This window comes from Zonotrichia albicollis, chromosome 2 (assembly GCF_047830755.1).
Source record: "Zonotrichia albicollis isolate bZonAlb1 chromosome 2, bZonAlb1.hap1, whole genome shotgun sequence".
Lineage (NCBI taxonomy): Eukaryota > Metazoa > Chordata > Aves > Passeriformes > Passerellidae > Zonotrichia > Zonotrichia albicollis.
The window spans coordinates 112664934-112684419 of record NC_133820.1 but is presented as its reverse complement, the minus strand read 5'-3'; the positions used below and the strand labels follow the sequence as shown (position 1 = coordinate 112684419).

The 19486-nt window shown below is 37.0% G+C and overlaps 1 protein-coding gene across 3 annotated transcripts in view; it reads right to left on the bottom strand.

Moving 5' to 3' along the window:
• CBLB (Cbl proto-oncogene B) overlaps window positions 1-19486 on the bottom strand; it is a 125796-nt gene that overhangs the window by 46347 nt on the left and 59963 nt on the right. For all 3 annotated transcript variants that reach the window (XM_005490402.4, XM_014269433.3, XM_074536066.1), the window contains exon 4: window positions 10674-10820. In XM_005490402.4, coding sequence (XP_005490459.2) covers window positions 10674-10820 — 147 coding nt within the window. The remainder of the gene's footprint in view (window positions 1-10673; window positions 10821-19486) is intronic.

The window sequence follows — 19486 nt, the reverse complement described above, 5'->3', positions numbered from 1 at the left end:
CAGAGATAATGTAAAGGAGCTATTCTGTGCTTGTAAAAGAAATCCTTTCTTCACAGCATCCCTTCCCAGAATTATAAGCATCAATTTAACATCTACAATTATGTGATTTTTGCTATAGCTAAAGCTCTTGAACAGTGGTCAAGTAACATGACAGCAATCAAGCAGATACCACTAAGAGTGGTCCAAGCCCTGTCATAAACCATGACAGTTACATTAACTTTAATAGACAGGAAATTAGAATTATCCTTCCTAACACAGAAAGCCATGTTCTGTCAGATTCAGTTTCTATTTGCACAATTGAAGATAATGCAGGTTAGTTATTTTACCAGCCAAGTACTTGTATTTGGAAACTGGCATGAGGTTGATCACTTCAATGTGCTCTATCTTATCACTCTCAATAACAGCACTTCTTCTTGTGTCATTAGGGTCAAATCAAAATTTTGCCAAGCCTTAACAACTCTTAAAAATGTTCTGCCACACATTGAGATCAGATTATATGATATTTTAAAAATATTTTCATTAACCAAAATATAATCAATGCATAATTATTCAGGGCAAGATCTCACACATTCACAGTAATATTTTGTTAATAACTGCTAAATCAACAAAAGACACAGGCCTCACAAACTCAGTAATATTTCCTGTAAATTTTATTAGTTCAAACTGCCTTAGTTTTTCTAGGTATTTTCTCATGCAGAAATAGAAATTATTTAGTATGATGGGGGAAACCAACTGCATTATGTTTGTCCTGTGTAACAAATACTATGCAGTTATCCTAAATTAAAACAAGCAATAATTTTAAGTATAACTAAAGATACAGTCCTGTATTTCTATTGCATAAGATATTCACTGCATTTCTAAGTGCAAAGAAATCCATTTGTTACATGCAGGCTTGTATTGAGAAAGTCATAAATGACAAAATGAGAAGTTTAATAGATCTCAGCAGATACTTTCATCTGTATATGAAAAACAGGAAACCACAAAGAGCTGAAGAGAGATACCACATCAGATGCCATTTATGAAAGAATGCTGATCAAATTTTCATTAGGGTAAAGGGAGAATAAAACATTGCATTAAATTCAGACCAAAAAAATAGAAAAGTCGGTGCTTTTGTGGTGATAAAGTTGTCTTAGATCAAGCACCTACTGCTTATTTAGCTCCTGTAACCATGGCTCCAAAATGTTTTCTGATTCTCTTTATATGGTTACAGCACTGGGATCACGCTGAAATGGGGTTAGAAAAGTTTCAGGGTTGGCTGTGGGTTTTGTGAGCTTTATGTTTGATTGTAATTTGTTAGGGTTTTCTTTGCAGGGAGGTATTAATTTTATTGCTTTGAGTTTTTTTAAAGTTTAAGACAATAACCCTAAAACAAAAAAACAATAGAGCATTTATCAGATATGATCACAGCCATACTACACCTTAACAACTGGTTTTTCATGCCTTGCACAAGACAGTTTCCTAGATGCAATTAATTAGTAGGATCTTTGGCTATCTATTCACCAACACCTTGCACCCCCAAAACTCCACCAGCAATACAGAAAACAAAAGGCTTCAGCAGAGTATCTTTCTAGGGCTCTGTTGGCTAGTACTTTGGCTAAGACAGAAACCAGATGCTGGAAAATGAGTGATTAGCTAATGAAATAACATCTAAAGTTATTTTTTGGGATTTCTCCAAGAACAAGTGCTTGGAATAGTGGTGGCCCAAATTTAAAATACACTAAATTCAGCAAGTCTTCTTTTCTCTGCAGTTTTGTGGGATAGGTCTTTTATCTTCTGCTTTCTTTAAATAAAGGTGTGAATTGGTTGTTGAAACCTGTTAACTCCTTTTTCTCAGCAGCTATTTTGTAGAGTTATCATTCCTAAATACTTTGAAACAGCACCAGGGATTATTTCTCCCCCAGTGTCTCTCTCCATTTCACCCACACACATGCTGAGCTCTTTCAGGCCTTGCAGACAGCACACACCCACTGTGTGTGAAATGCAGGTGTTCCTGTCCTCCCCTCCTGCATCACTGAAACCCGGTGACCTTTCAGGCACCCTGAGAAGCACATCCTCTGGCACACATCTGGGAGGGGTCACAAGCATGAAAGGAGCTTTCAGAGATGGCTGGCAAGTTGAGTTTCTGTCTGAATTAACATTTCACTGCTCTTGCTTTCTTGTGTTTTAGGGGATATACAGCCTTTGAAGGTACCTGTTCATGACTGAGTCTAAAGAGTTATTTTAATTTGGGGTTTTTTTGGTTGGTGGCAGAGACAGTGGAAGGGCAAAGAGAACAGGATCAAGGTTGAGATTGGGACTGTCCTAGTTAATAGCATGTTTAGATTGTTATTTAAATATATACATATGTTTACTTGTATAAACGACCTTTCCTTATAGAAAGAAAAAAATAAAATCCTGTTTGCAATGAAAACCGCTGCCTGCCACATAAATAATCCTGAACCACAGAGGGCATCTCCTATAAATATTTTCAGGGATCTTTGTAATATTTGTTGCATCATGTCCTAATGATACCTTGTGCTTGGGGCTGGCAGATATTCTCCACATGCCTCATGCTATCAGGCTGAACCTGTGGACACTTGTCTAGGAGATGAGTCAGTCAGCTCTGCCTCAGCCCATCAGAAAGATGTGATTTGACATCCTGGTAACATTAGTTGTCTACCGAATTAGGTTGAGGAAGTGCAGGTCTCAGTATTTCAGGTATTTATTTGTAGTTACATAAGCTGTCCCTTGTAGAAGATGTTCTACCAGAAGATGACCGACTCCAGCTGAGACAATGTCCTGGGGAGTCTCTCACAGGAGAGCATGGTACTAAACAGTGACTGCACTTCCCCCAAAAGTTTGATGCCCAAATTTTACAGCACTACTGCATATGCACACAGTACAAACAGATATACCCAGAGCTTTGGTAACCATTTCTCTTTTTATAATACAATTTGAGGAAAAGAAAAATCAGACTAAATTACATGTATATAGTGTTACTGTGCTCCACGTTAATTTATTGCAACCCTCTTATCAGTTCAGAAATCTTCAGAGAGATAATTTTAGAAGGAAACAAAAATATGAAGAAAGCCACAGTGTACATGATGTAGAGCAGTAAAAGAACATAGCAGGACCTTTTCCAAGAAAATCCAAATCTCTACCTGCCAATCTTTTAGGAAACGATTTATACACAACATGTCCTTGTACTACCTTTCCTCATCATTAGAGTAGAAGAAAGCCCATGCCAATTCAAGGAAAGAAAAGAAAATATAACAAATGATCCTGAAAAATACTTCCTTAAGAGGCTTTCTCTGCATCTCTTAAACCAACTAAACTATCTGGATCTTGGTATTTACCCTGGGATTGTTTTCTTAAAAGAGTCCTGTCAAAAACCATAAAATAAGCCATTTCTCCTTTCAAAAACACTAAAAAAGCCATTTCTCCACATGCCTCTCTAAATGACACTATTTCTCTCTCTTTCTTCTGCAATAGTACATCTAGCAAATATATTTGAAAAAACAATGAATTCTAAAGTGTTCTAACTGAAACATAAGATTTAAAAACACTGTTATATAGGATGGTATCTATTTACTATTGTTGGCACACATCAAAGCAAAGTATGACTCTATAATCTCAAATACAGTGTTTTAAACACCACCCACACAACTTCCATATGCTTAAAGGAAAAGGATTAGTGTCTAGCATGTGATTTTCAAGCAATTTAGCAGAGGAATTTAGGTCCTCTCTTCACTCCTGCCCTGATCATGTGTACATGGGATTTTCTTAAACTCCCCAAATGTTTTTACATTATTAAAAAGAAAAGACATTAAAATAAACCTGGAGATGAAGCATATCTTTCGCAAGCATGAAGAGTATAGCACTTGTGTAAACTGCAAAGATACAGCTATCCTGGAATGTCAAGTGACACTGCTTCCATTTGAACCAGAGCAGACCACAAGAGTGTCTAGGGAGGTAAACACGTACCTTATAACTTACACGTACAGTGAACATTTTTGTCTGCAAGCAACTCTCTTAAATGCTGCCAAAAAATGCACCATGAAAAGGCCATTACTGTTTCCAGAGCAATCTCAAAAATATTCAAGCAAATACTGACCCAGACAGAAACAACATTCTTTGTAAGTCTGCAGTGGGCAATGTGGATTTTGACTTATCACCACTGAAAAGAGCATTTTCTTAAGACTGCTGCTTCAGTTTTAAGTGAGAGGCCACGTTTCCACTGCTTCTGAACTGCAAAGCAAATAATTGACACACAGAAGGCTTGAGAAGTTGAGTCCTAAGGGTAAAAAGGAATTCTGCCATATCATGCCAGTACAATTGCTAAATAGTGACATCATTCCCAGCACATACAGATTAATCTAATAAGAACAGAGAAGGTAAAAGAGAGAAAATCAGCCTTACGAAATGGAGAAAATATACCACCCAAAAATAGCCACTTCCAAAACTGTGCAACTGGACATTGCTAGAGAGACAGCAAGTTCCTTAAGACATATAGGAACTCTGTATTCCCCAAGTGTCCCCAAAAGGATACACTTCTCTGTATTTTCAATTCTGATTTCTAACCACAAACCCAAAGCATGCTCATGCTTTTGCATGTCCTTTTATATAATTAAAATGTTGCCTCTTCTGCCTATTCATGGAGAATGTGCTCTCTCTCACAATCTCGTGTGCCAAGGATCAGAACTTTCTTTTATCTTTCCTACATGACATTTTACCTTATTCTTAGTTACCCAGGACAGCTGTGAAGACTGCTCTTTTCCATTTTCTAATCCTGTCTTGAACTTTCTACTGACTTGCTCTTCTTTATAACGTTACCTGTTGTCTTATTCAAACTTTTTCATCTTGCATTTGTAAGAAAGAAGTCTAGAAAGATTCTTGTCTTCAGAGCACCCAGAGAAGAGTGCCTTTTGTTTCTAGCTCAAGTTTAAACAAGTTTATCAATAAGGCTGTGCTACTACTCAGCCGTGGAAGGAAGGACACTCCAAAAGCTCCGTTTCTGTTCCTCTCCTCCTCTTTAGAAGTTCCTGTTGCTAGAACACCTATCTTGACAGTGATGAAGGTGATGGCATTTGTATCGCTGCCTCTTCTGCTTTCATCTCTGTCTTTGGCTTCTCTTTACACTTCAGTTCATACTCAGATTTGAAGTTCTTTGGGCCAGGACCAACTCTTCAGTCTGTATTTTTACACTGTTTAGGCAGTAATGGGGCTCTTGGGCACTATCAGCAGCAAGAACAGAAAATCAAGTAATAAATTAAGGGGGTTAACAAGGTGTGAAAACTTAGCTTATCTGAGGTCTCTTGATCTTGAAAACATTTAACTGTCAGATAAGTTGTGCATTGTGGTCTGCCTGTTTTACTGCTTCTTCTGTGAACCCAAACCACTGAGGCTGTGTCTGCCTGAGCCAAAAAGCACTGACCACAGCAGAACCACAGCTACTCAAAGTTTAGAATATCAATTTGAAATGCACTATTTAGCTGCTAGAGAGAAATCAATAGCCACATTTTTTCATAAATTAAAAAAAAAAAAAAAAAAAAAAAAACAACCAAAACATGTCAGGCCTCATCTGGGAAAAAGTACAGGGACATTAAAATAGTTATGTCTTTGATTCCAATAGTGACAGAATTTCTATTTCCTCAGCAGGGAAATCAATTTACCTGAAAACGATACCAAAAATGCTTTAACATTTTAAAAGTTCCACAATAAAGAATAAAAAGCTTAAAAGTTAAATAAATGGCAGAACTATGGAAAAAAATTAAAATCTAAGAGTATTGACATATTGCTGCTGATTCATTCTGCAACATGAAGACAGCCACAAATCACAAATAGCTACCAAGCCCTGCATGACTTCTGTAGTTTTCAAATTCAGAAGCTGAAAGATCTGTTAGGTCATCTTGCCTACTCTCCTCAGCTCAGGCTTGCTCCCTGTGGCATTTTGCAAATTTCTATTCAGAAAAAAAAACAACAAACAACTGTAGAAGATGTAAGGTGCTATTAAAACAAGTGAGAAATCAAGAGAAATTCTCATCAAGCATTATGTAGTAATAAAATGTTGGTAATGAAGATGCTATCAGTTTGTGTTTTATATGCATATTTACAACCCACTGGGGGGGTTACTAAAGTATCTGTAAACAAATATAACTGCTGATTACATGCCTTACAATTTCACAGTTGCACTGAACATTACTGCTTAGCCATACATGTAACTAGCACTTGCTTCAGCACAACTATAATGGTAAACCAGGGGTGAAGATTCACTCCACTGAAACCACTTGCTCCAATCATTGTACTCCAGCAATCACTACAAATTCAAAAAAAATCACATCTTCTCAACTTCACCACTTTCCTGCTTTTGACATTATCAAGTTCTTTCTGCTATAGATAAAGCTTGTGCCAATTTATTTCTTAGTTCTCTTTCAGTCAGCTCCTTCTTATTCTTTAAGAGGTTCTCTTTTTCCACACAGCCTTTGAAAATGCCAGAGACAACCTATTCCAGGTATTCAGCCTTTGGAATGTTCTCTCTCATTCCTGATTTTTGTTTTCGGAAAGCAAATCCCAACAGTCTATTTCCCATCTCCCTGATATGTTTTCTCTGTCAGCTTCCTTGACAGAATCCAAGCACCAACATTATCCTGGGCCTTCTATTGAATACTGCTGACCCCCTCACCTACCCCCTTTATTTGGATACCTGTTTTACTTTATCCTTGCAGAGAAATCAATACCTCCACTTTTTCCTTCTTCATTAGCTTCTCCTTCCACCCAGACAATCAAAATCTCATTATCTCTCACCTTGATTTATCAATCCTCCCTATACACTCCTAAACCCCACACTGTGTTTCCAGATTCCTTCCAAACATCCTAAAACTTCCAAGGTCTCCTGTTTTTCTCTGAAATGTGCAATACTGGAAAAACCTCACAATTGTAAAGGCTCTGACTGTGTGCTCCTTTTACACTTTCTGCCTGTGTGAGGGCTGATGATTCCCATTATTGATATATCTGCTGCTCTCACAAAGCATTCTCTCCCAGATGAGCTTCTCCAATTGCTGGCATTGTCTAGAAGTTTTTTAGGGGTGTACCATAAAAGTGAAAGCTGAGAAGGTATTCAAAGGCCAAGAATATGTGGTTACCTCAGCACTTTGCTCTGAGGGAGCCATTCAAATTGCTTGCTGAGTTCTACACTCAGTGTACACACTGTACACTCAGTTCTACACACTGTGCTTTCTACAGAAATCCAAAGAGCAGCTAGGTGTATGATCCAAAGAGCCCAGCCATTTATTTTGCTCATGAGTGTGAAGCCACATGATTTTACACTTGACTAGCTCTAAACACAAAAAGAAAGACAGCAGACTATGACACTTACTAGTAACAGGATAAATAAACTTAGTTGCAGCTGCACAATTTTGCAGCAAGTGCTCAGACAGACAAATGTAACCAACAAAATTAAAAGTTCCCTATTCACTGGAAAAGAGCAGTAAAAAAAACCAATCGTCCTTTTTTTTTTCTTTTTTTTTTTTTAAGGTAAAGTACAAACTGGACTCATGAAAACTGTACGTATTGTATTTCAGTCTTCAGCAAACTGCAACATGTTCCTTACTATACTTTTACAGAAGTGTAGGTCACATTTACGAAAACTGAAAGTCAAACAGTCAGCTTAAAAACATAAATTACTATTGGTGACCTTCTTGCTACTTAAAATATTTCAAATTAAAAATTAAAAAAATTCAGAAAGAAATGAGTGCAAAAAGCTGATTTGATAAAAAAAGCATTCAATTCATTATGTTTAGAAACAGGAAAGTTTTTATGATAATACTATGCTGAAAAAATAATTAATTAATACTTCAAATTCCCTCCTTCCAATCAAATCAAACTGCAATAGAAATATTTTTTGTACTACACTTTACCATCAGAAGCCAAGATCCAGCACAACTTTTTATTTGTGCTCAAATCTTGAGCAGCGTTAGTCAGTAAGGGTTCAGAACCCAAAATAAGGTTTCAGAAACAGGTGAGGGGTCCAGGCTTGCCCTGTAAACAGAGCTATGGCCAGGGAACACACAATCAAGTTCCTCCCTGCACTACTGCCTAAGTAGACTTGGGGGTCAGAAAGTCCCAGGGCATACCTTTAGGTTAGAGAAAGATATTATGAGTCATTTGCAAAACCTTTATGCAGGCTTTGCGTTTAGGGAAGTGATACCATAGCATATTTGCAAACTAAATTGTCACAACAGGTCTACTGTAAAGGATGTGGCTTACAGATATATCTGCCATATATTTCTAAAAGGATTAGAAAATAATTAATGTTTAAAAAGCTTCAGGCATTCTGTTTAACAGAGATTAAGCATTATGCCAAATAAACTTTTTTCTCGTCTGTTTGTTTGACATATATGCTGTTACATGTTTTATAGTTACTTAAGCCCAGTTAACTAAACCTGAGGTAATGGCAAGGCTGCCAAGCACAGATCTTCTAAGCTCCTTGCTTAGAAGACAAGCATCAAAACCAGCTTCACTTTATTGGAGAGGAGCTGGGAACACCAGTAAATGTGCTTATTTACTTGGTCTGAAAGTAAAGCATCTGACCAGAAATAACTCAAAAAAAACTTCAGGTTACACTACAAAACCAAAGATACATATGTTTAACTGCATGTCACCAAACTGCCTTGATTCTTAGATATTTTAGATGAATTGATGTTTTAGGTAAAAAGCCAACAAAACCCATGCATCCAGTCACTCTGCCTAAAAAAACAACCAAACAAAAAAAACCCAAAACAAAAAAACCCATATCAAAGTACACAGGGGAGGGCAGAGATGGTCAGCAGGTTTGTACTGAAGGTTCATATTTAAAGTTGCATTCTATACGGAAATTTAAATAAGCAGAAAAAAACCAAAAACTAGAAAAGGCATGGCAAGAGCTCTGGGGCCATGAAAGGTTTTAGAAATAAGAGGTCCAGCAGATGAGTGAGAAGAGATTAAGTACGTGCAAGAAAAAGACAAGGGCAGAGCTGAGTTGTTCAGAAGAAACCATGCAGTTGAAAGATTCTCCTTACCAACCTTGTTCTGATAAAAACTTACTAATATTTTCCAGTATCCCACTGTCTGACACCTCAAACATCTACCTGTTGTGTCATCTCCCAATGGAAATTGGCAGGACTGGACCACTGGAAGGAAACTTGAAGGAAATCTCTTGAAACTCCCACAGACTGCAGAAGTCAGTGGGGAATCCCAAAGAGAATAGGGGAGCTGAGGGAACTAGAAACAGATGAAATGATAGAAAGAAACAGCAGCTTGCAGAGGAGGAGAGCTGTAAATCCCAATGACAGAAATGCAATTTGCAATCAAGACATCTGCTAAAAGTCATTCAAGGACAGAGCCCAACAGGAAAAGAGAAGTACCACAAGGAAATTTAAATTCTGAGAGTTCCTAAGCAAAGGGGGGAAAAAGAGGAAGAAAAAATAGCAGTACTGAACAAACATGATCATTAGTCATTTTATCAAAGATCCTGTTTTTCTTTTCTTGACTGACATGTTTTTGAAAAGCCTTGTCTGATAGAGAGCCCTTCATGTCACTTAAGTTAATCCTTCAGAAAACTTTAGCTGAACTTTTGAAGTTATTTTGAAAATTATATTCACATTAAAATGGGTAACACGGAACATGGTTAAATTCCTTTTCTATAACAAAACAGAGGACTGATACAGCAACTTCATCACACTCTGACATTACTTACATGGGAAAGAAATCACCAGAAAACACCACCGTGAACCCAGAAAGAGGAAAGCTGACAGTGAGGGTGTTTAGACTAACAAAAAAAAAAACCTCATGGAAGCGAAACTTGCAAATTCACACGGAACAGAATTGATTTGCAAAAGTGCCAACCTACTATGCTGGTATTCTAAATAAAAAATTACTTACTTTAAAGAGCTGTTTATGCTCAGAAGATGCAACAGGTTGTTGCAGAAATTATTCTGCCTACATTGTGCAAGATACCAGAGCTGATACCATAATGACTGCTCTGTTCTAATGAAAAATGCACCAACCTATTGCCTCTGGCATGCCTCTTATGTCACTGTTACACTTATAAACATTACACATGAGAAAGTGAACAATCTTCTACTAGCTTATATGTGTATTCTAAATGAATTTTTTTTTTTTTCCCAGAAACAAACCAAAAATCCCACATATGCCTACTTGTCCATTTTCACTACTGCATTTCCTGTATGGATTAAATCACTTATCTACATTTCACACACTTCATTCCACCAAATACTGTCGTAGTTACAAAGGTAAATAAACATAATGTCCACGAAACTAAGATTGAGTTCCTAATTCAGATTTAGAGTTTTCGTTTGTAGAATATATATATATATATATATATATTTAATATGAAAGGATGTTATTTGCCATATATTTCATGAAAGCAATATACTATCTTCACGCTATAATGGAACAAATAAACTTCTTGCAGTAAGACTGAACTTAAGCACCCTTGACAAAACTACCTTTGAGCAAATTACAGCATTGGAAAAGAAAACCCGCTAACAATGAACTCAGCAATTCCAGCCAATTTAAAGAACTAGATGAGAAATTATCTTCAAAACACCCACCAGTCCTTATCTGGATTTGTGAAAAGTTCATTCATTTAATGCTTATGTTTAGAAATAATTGAGGAGTTCACAAAAGTCACTTACTTATCTCCAAAGAATTTCCTCCAGAAATCTGCAGCGTCGGCTTTGGTGATGCGGAAGTTATCACCCTGGAATTGTCCATTTGGAAAAATAGCCTTGATTTCTGCTAACATGTGGCTGAAGATGAGAGACAGCTTTGTAAGGTTTCTCCTGCAGATATAATAGGGAAAAAAAAATCACATCAAATCCTTTGAATTTAATAAATTTAATCAATCTTTCAGTATTTCACATATCCCATGTACTTGTATAACAATCACTCTGTGACACAAGAAAAACACTGAGCTTTCAACTGAAAACACAAAGAAATACAAATCAGTGGTTTGTGTTTCCATGGACTTCTGAGGACATATTTATCATAAGTCTCCATGAATATAAAACCATAATATAAAAAAACCTGTTTCTTTTTGGAAACAGAACAAATTTGAGTTCTCAACTGCATATTCAGATACACTTCTTGTGCATTATGTTTGTGTGTTTCTATTTCATTAACCCATTGAAGAAGCAAGAATTTATACTAATTAGACAGCTTGTACATTTTAAAAAAACCCAACCAACAAAGAAAACCAAAAAACTACCCCACACTCAGAAGTATAAAATTAGAGTTTTGTATGTGACAACAAATCTGTTTCATTCCAGGTTTCTAGAAATATAAACATGGCATAGAACTAGATTTAATCCTTTTTCCTATGATAGTTTTATTATTTTTATTTTTTTCAGTTTTCTCTTAGCGTGTCTACTTCTTGTTCTCCTTTCAAATGCTTTCTAGTTAAAAACTTGCTTTCACTAGCATATTATAAACCATAATATATATATATATATTATAAACTATATATAATAAACTATATAAAATTATATATAACTTGTTGTAAACAAAACAAAAAGAAATCCAGCTTTTCTGCTATTCTCTCATTTCCACACATTTTCCAGGCTTGTACCAGTTAATCAAAAATTACTTGGCTTTTGGCACAGAAATCCCATCTAGTATAGTGCAAAGAACAAAAAATCCTTAGATGCAAATAATCCTTTTGTGCAGAAAAATCTGTGGGAAATGGTCAGAAGAGGAGAAAAGAAAGAAGAAGGAAACTTTATGAGAGCTTATGCCTGGAGATTCCTTGATGTTCCTTGCAGGAAAAAAAGGCCATTTCCCAAGCTAATATACAAAATAGAGGACACTGAGCAGTGTGTGATGAAGGATTTGTATTCTTGTGAATTCCACTACAATATTTTAATGTTTTAGAAGTGTCCTATATATGTCAAGCCAGTTCAGCTTTAAACATCTCAGGTATTATTTAAAAATGACTCAATCAATTTAATGAAAACCACACATGCTTAAAATACTTATCAATCATGTAATTTACAGTCTGTTTAAAGACAGTCTTTTAAAAAAATTCAAACTTATTCTTAACTTCCTTGACACATGGAAATATTAAGACAGACATTTATTTTAGTTGAACATATTTCCTAGGGTCTTCCTAAAAGAACACTCAATTTAGCACTGAGGTGGTAATTATTTCAACTACATTTGTGAACTTTATAATAGAGATTTTTGTGGAAGCTGTGTTGCAGATATTCTATAGGTTTTACTACCAAGAAAATTATTATAAAGTTGTTGTGAAAACATAAGTAATTCAAAACAAACAAAGCAATCCCTGGTGAATACACTCTCCCTTCCCTCAAGATTAAGAATGGCTTTGGGGTAAGTCATTCAGAGTCCCCTAATTCCTTCAGCAAAATCAGATGTCTGTAATTACGATGGTCAATAGTTCCTTGCTATCCTCCCCTTCCTATTTCCTTTGTATTTTAATTACACTCATGTATTCTTTATTATTTTGCTCCTCAGAACTCAAGCCTGATGCAGAGGAGCAAGCAACAGCTTTTTTCATGTGGCTTCCTCAGTCTGCCCTAGACCCAAGATTAAACAAGAAGCTTTCTGTACTTGGCACAGACGGGAACACGACTCGGTGCGAGTTCGAGCAGAGCTCTGCCTTGCCTGGCACAATCAGTGTCCCACATTAATGTGCTGTGCTGTGCTGCAGGGGCTCTTTTCAGGTACAAAGTCACCTGGTGAGCTCGCTGGGTCCCTGAGGCTTGAGCCCTGCGATTAGTTAAGGGATGAAGCCACACGGAGGTGCCATCTGGGGCCCTCCCTTGTCTGTCCCTGCAGAGGCACTGCCTGCTGGGCACAGCTGCACAGGACATGGCCAGGACATGGCAGCAAATGCACAGCAGAGACATGCTCCCAAATGGCTCCATCTAAATCACAAAGCCTCTTCCTTCCCTCTTAGAGCAGCACCAGTCACTACGTGCATCAGGACACTTCTGTTCCGGTATACAAAACCGTAAGGAAAGGAAAAAAGTAATCGTAAGGAAAAAAATCATAAGGAAAGGAAAAAACCCCTATTTTTTGTTTGCATTTGAATAAACAAGAAAAAAAATATTTTAACATCTGAGACAGCTTCTTTAAATCTGATGGCAAAGGTGAAACTTGAAACCAGCTAGAAACTTGTCTGTGCTTGAACATATATCACAGCATGTACAAACTGCAAGAGATGACAAACTCCTGGTAATTTATATGCAGGACATCTGGTTTTTTCTCTTTAATTTTGATTCTTACTCTATGAGATCATTATCTCAAGTCCTTCTTTGGTATCAAAAAGCCATGATAAATCATGCCTCATTTTTTCACTTACATATTTTTTTCTTTAGAACCGCAAAGCACATATTGCACCATTTTTGCTCAGATATGCTTATGTGATACCAGATCTCAGTCCCTTCTTGAGGCAAAGATACAAAGCTCACTGACTTCTGAAAGGGTTTTCAACTATTATGGTGCAGAGATGATGGCACTGGGGTGGGCAATGACTCTCCCTCTCTGGGCATTTCATCTGCCTGAAGATATCTATCCATTTCAGCAATGTACTTTTCCTGCCTTGTGGAGGGTGTTCCCAGGACACCTCAGGAAGCATGTACTCCACTTTATCAGACCTGGCAGTCTGTGTAGCTGCATTTTTCAGCTTAGGATGGTTCCCTTCCTTCTCCCATATGAAGGATGGACTGGTGTCAAAAATTTTCCATCTTACTCTGCATTCATAAGTTTTTCCATCTTACTTTCCATTCATAAGTTTAAGACAAGGTATTCATTTGAAAAAACAACAACTAAAACCATCAAAGTTCGGCAATTTAGTGGATAATTCTAATAGAAGCCAAAAAACCATTTGATTTGAGCACCTATTTTTAGGTCTCATTGCCACCATGAGATTGTAAAGAATACAGTTTGCATCTCTTGCAGTAATAAAGGTTTTCTTCTCCAGGTCACAGCAAAGACTGATGCAGGGGCAAGGGGACAACTGCACTGGCAGACTGGTGGAGCAGAAGAGCTGAGCAGATAGAGATGTGCTCCAGAGACCCTTTGACTCACTGGATTCTAGCAGGAGAGATATCCTAAGGGATCACATTGGAGCTACAGCTCAAAGTAACACTATCCAAATTATACATAAATAGTGGTTTTAATGCCTCAGCAGCCAGCTTTGAGGGTTTAAAATTATAATATACTTTCACTGGCAACCTGGGGTTGGTTAGAGGTGGAACTTCTTTCCTCAGCTGTGGAGGAGAGCACAGATGTTTTATCTCTGCAGAGAAGGGGTTTCATGCTGATGAGAAAAACCTTAATTTCCTGAAATTAAAATCAAACAACACTGCTTTATACAAAAGTGAACTAAGATGATCATTTGCCAGTATATAATAGCTACTGTGCTAAAATATAACAATCTTTTCGCCCTAAATGATGTTATATCAACAGCATTTTAGGTAACACAGTGTAGGTCTCATCCATGTTACTTGCAACATACTCAACACCTCCTAGCTGATAGATTTCCTATAATTCAACCTTAGATTTTTGCTACCTTCCTTTCACTGAGTCCAACTAATGCCGAACAGGTCAAATCCCTTGTAGAACTTGATTCCTGAAGTACCATTTTGTCAGTCATAGTCTATGGTTTGTTGCCAACCATCTTTGCCCATGACAGATTTACTGAAGAACCAACACAGCCTGAATCGACCCCAGAACACCTAAGATACAAAGATTAAATACTGAATTTTCATTTCACATAAACTTGTAAAGATCTACTGAATCAGTAAGCATCTTTTGGTTAATTAGAAAGACGCATTTTTAAATTTCAAAATGAATCTGTCTTTTGCAGTTATACCTCATCAGCAAAATTTCTAAATAGAGATCAAAGCCTGAAGACAAGAATTTTGGGTTTCTTCACTTCTCAGCATTACTATATTCTGAATCAGTTTTCTCTTCAACTGCCAGGAGTGAGGTCAGGCTAGAGAATACTGAAAAGATTTGATTTGAAAATTGAAGGACTATTTAAATGTCAATCATATGCAATGTGAAAACAGGGCTTGATAATGGAGATACTACAATATCCCAGCCAAACCAGAACAGCAGCAGCTGAGTAGTAGGAGGTCTGAAAGCAGTCCTGCCCTCCTGGATCTACAGAAAATGAAGTAAAGCATGATCAACATGCAGTAGCATAGATAGATTTTGGCTGTGTCAACTTTGTAATCACTGCATGAAGTTCATTTACTTGCTGGAAGGCAGCATAGTCCAGCAAATAGGACTGGACAGGGAATTAGGCAGTGTCACTTCCTTTCTGCCACTGGCTTTAATTATGAGGTGGAAGGAACACCTGAGCCCTGCATTTACTGCACGACATGGATGAACAGAACAAAATGCTCAGAGAGCTCTGAACTTGGAGAGCTCTGAACAAAAACACACAGCAGATCCAGCCTGTGCATAAATACACAAAGCAAAACATCAATCTGTGCCCTGGTCCTTCAGAATTATTGGATGTCACAGACAATAACCAAGACAAAGTCATTTTAACAATAAATAGATGTTACTCCTGCAAAAGCTTGAAAATGTTTATCTCTACCTACATACCACATGTATATATAATTTCTGCTTTCATGCCCATGTATTACTATGCCCATGAAAAAAACCAATCATTTTACAACTACAAATATTTCTGAAAAAAAACCCCTCCAGTGTGAATGAATATCTCTGCAGTTATTTATGTCATTACAAAAATTAGATTATTGCTGGAATTCCTTCTTCATTGCATCTAGTAAGTGTTTCATCTTTCTGCATCCACATTGATACACTTTATTAAACCATCACCTGCTGTAATAAACAATACACCAACTTTCCAACTCATAATATACAACTCAATACCTGGCAAGGAAAATCAGTCTGTAGAGTTAGAATAAAATCTATTTGGCAGCTAAGAATACTTTCTAGATAGAACTTTCACAAAAGTTCACCAAACTGCTCCTAAATAACAGATAATTCCTCCATAATCATTTTATAGAATAATCATACAAAGACAGCTCTCTTAGCTGGCAAAACTGCAAATCATAACTGCATAGGAATTAAGATGAAAGAAAGTTTGAAATATGAATTTCATAAGGTGAATTGTTTATTTTGACTTCTAAAAATCCATCCCCCCCAAATATTAAAGCCTCAAAATCCAAAGCATATGTACAGAGCTCATTTCATTTAATTAGTTCTATTCAAAACAGATCTCTGATCCATATGCTTGATTGTGGTAAAACACAAGGATTCTACAAAATACATGTTTCTGATCCAAAGGAACAGAATAGAGTCTTGTGATTCAGGTACAAAAGAGGAAAATGAAGACCCATGTTCTGAGCTCTGTTACTCCACTCTCACAAAGTTCAGAATTTATGTTTTGTGACTCAGATTTCCATTGTGTAAAAAAAGCTCTTTACAAATTCTTTCCCATTTTTATATTGCCACTATAAGGACAGTCATAGCTGCTCATAAAATCCCCTGAAAGATGATACTTCTGCCATTAGCTACTGATAAGTGACTCAAATAGGAATGCACTAAGTCCAGGACAAAATGCAGAAGAGAAAAAAATCTGAAGAAATATGTGAATTTTTTAAGATCTCCAGAAGACATCGGGAACAGTCTAAAAATTATACATGCTGACAATGGTTCACTCTTGATAATCCAGTACAACCCTGACTCATTCATCCCCCTCCCTCTTACAGAACTTCCCTTCTCAGAGACAGGAAACATAGGAAAAAGATTTAGTAAAACAACTTACCAAAAAAAAAAAAAAACTAACAAAAAAACCAAAACAACCCCACAACAAAAAAAAATCCCCCCCCCAAAAAAAACCCAATAACATTTCCACAAGAAAACAAAACAAAACAAAAACCCCAACACTTCTCCTTTAGAAATCTACAGGTGCAGAATGCAGTCAGATAATCTGAACAATGGAGTATTCCTTAACACTTTAGAGGAAGCAAAGGAAACACAAAGGTTCCTGTCAACAAGCTTGCAGGGATAAAAAATGCCTACCATCATATTTGGCAATCAGATCAACTCTGCTTCTGTGCAATGATTATTTTTAAAAGCTATATAAGGACAGGGTATTGTTCAGGGACTAAAGTATATGAGCCTATTCTTGGGATGAAATGTCCCTGGGATTAAGAATAATCATGAGCTCTATTTCCTACTTGTGCACTGACTCATGGAAGGAACACATATAACTAAACTTTGATGTGATGTAGTATTCCTCATCTGTAAGCTGCTCCACAAACAAAACCTAAAAACCTGCCTTAAACACGGCAAAATTCAACCGATAACTAAATTTATCATATATTAAGCAAAAAAAAAAAAAAAAAAAACCCAAAAGCTAGTATAAAATTGTAAGAAACTAACTGGAGGCAACTACTACATTTCTTTGAGCCATGGAGGAGCTGGGTTTATTATGGATAGGAAAGCAGCATCCTTCCTTGAATGGCTCTTCATCAGCTTCTTTGTTACAGGTACAAGGAATATGGTAGAAATCTGTGCTATTCACAATGGATACTGAAAGGAAGAAATGGCAGACTTTGGGTAAAGATTGGGCAAGGATGATTTGGAAAACAAAAAGCTGATTCCAATGTTTCTTTGAATTTTCTTCCATCTTTTCCTTTGCTTAGAAATCATTTTATATTGATACACCAACTTTCACCAGCAGCCTGGTTCCTTTTGCTCTCATATTTTAAAAAACATCTGTAACACTCCACAAATTGACAAGTCTGTCTACTCACCGCTCTTTCATTTGTGAACTGGCATGCCACTGTGCCACCAACACTTCAGCAAAGTTATATCCAAGGATTTTGTTTGCTTTTTGCTGAACAAATGCTCCATACAGCAGCAACCATGAACAGCTCTTGTTAGCTGGGCTTTAGGCTTTACAGTCCAAGTTTTGAAATTTTCATTACTTCCAGTTCTGTCCAAGGGGCATTTATCCACACAGATAAATGTCTCAAGGTACTCCTAAACCATTTTAATTTCTTTCCTCACTAGCCCTCTGGTATATGAGGTAACAAATAAAACCATGAAATGAAAACTTAAGGAGTGCTGGCAGGAATAAGAAGTAACAAAGGAAACACAGTCTGCATAAAGCAAATTGTGAGTCATCAAAAATAAAGAGGTATGTTGACAAGCTAAAGATTTAATAATTTTGCCCATAATTATTATCTCTAATTAGTTATGCAGAAGGATAGAGGTTACAAAAAAATCCCTCTAGAGAATGCTACTCTGAAAGCAACTTGCATAAAACTGATCTGAATATTTACAAGTACAAATACTTTGTGAAGGATAGTCAATCCTATAACATTTTAAGTAGCAGCATAAACTAAGAGCTAACAGACTTATTGATTTTACTACCAAGACTTTCAATGGAGCCACTAGATCATCCGTACAAAATACATGATTTAACATCCCCAATCGAACACGTACACAGATTTAAAAACCCAGCTGGACACTGGCTGTTTAGTTTTATTTGCTACTTTTTAACAGCCCATTGCTTTTGCACTATGGCTCCACTCCTCAGCAAGAACATGTTGTTCAAGCACTCTTTGCTTTCTCCAACCTCCTCCCATAGACATCTTTGTGTATAATGGTCCAATATTATTTAACTGAACACTGAGTTAAGTCTAAAGTCTAATATCTATGTGTATAAATGAAACTGAGGTTATCACAGAATTCCCCAGGAACAACAGTATACTAAGTATTTAAAAAGCTGAATTAATTCATTGAATGCAGAAAGACAGAAAACTTGTTAAAAACATGAATGAATTAATGTGAAACACAGAAGACTGAATTAGCATCCTTTCACCATCTTCCAAAGCCCTGCTTTGGAAGAGAAATTTTTGGGAAGGGATATTCAAAACAACTTGGCTAAAATAAGCAGCTTTAAAGACAGAGGTGTGGTTGGTATAATTTTTTTGTACCCAATTAGGCCAGTAAGCACCTTGAATTGCAAGAGAAAGCGAGGTCACTACTATTATTCATACTATCCATGTACTGGAAGTAGAACTGATACTACCAAAAGCTGTTAATACTCCCCCATACGGCCATCTTCCTTGTAATTCTTGTAAGGACCACTTGGTTTGATTATTTGTGCCATGGATAGAGCACATCTGTGCCAGGCCAAGCACAGCTGTGTGCAAAAAGGGACCCTGCTGCAATGACCAACCCAAGTGACTCCAGAAGGGATAAGAGGCTGAATTTGGCACAAATCCTGCCCCAGCCAACACAGCAGCCAAAGGCCAGGGCTGGCACAATGAGGTACTGATGGGGCTAAATGCTTATCTCCCTGACAGTAACCGAGCACGAGCAAAGGAAAGTGGTTTAGTTCTGTGTCATGCTTCATCTAGGCTGCAGTCATGCAAAAACTCAGGAAACTCAGTGGGTTCTTGGTTCTGAGGTGCTAATACCAACAAAGCAC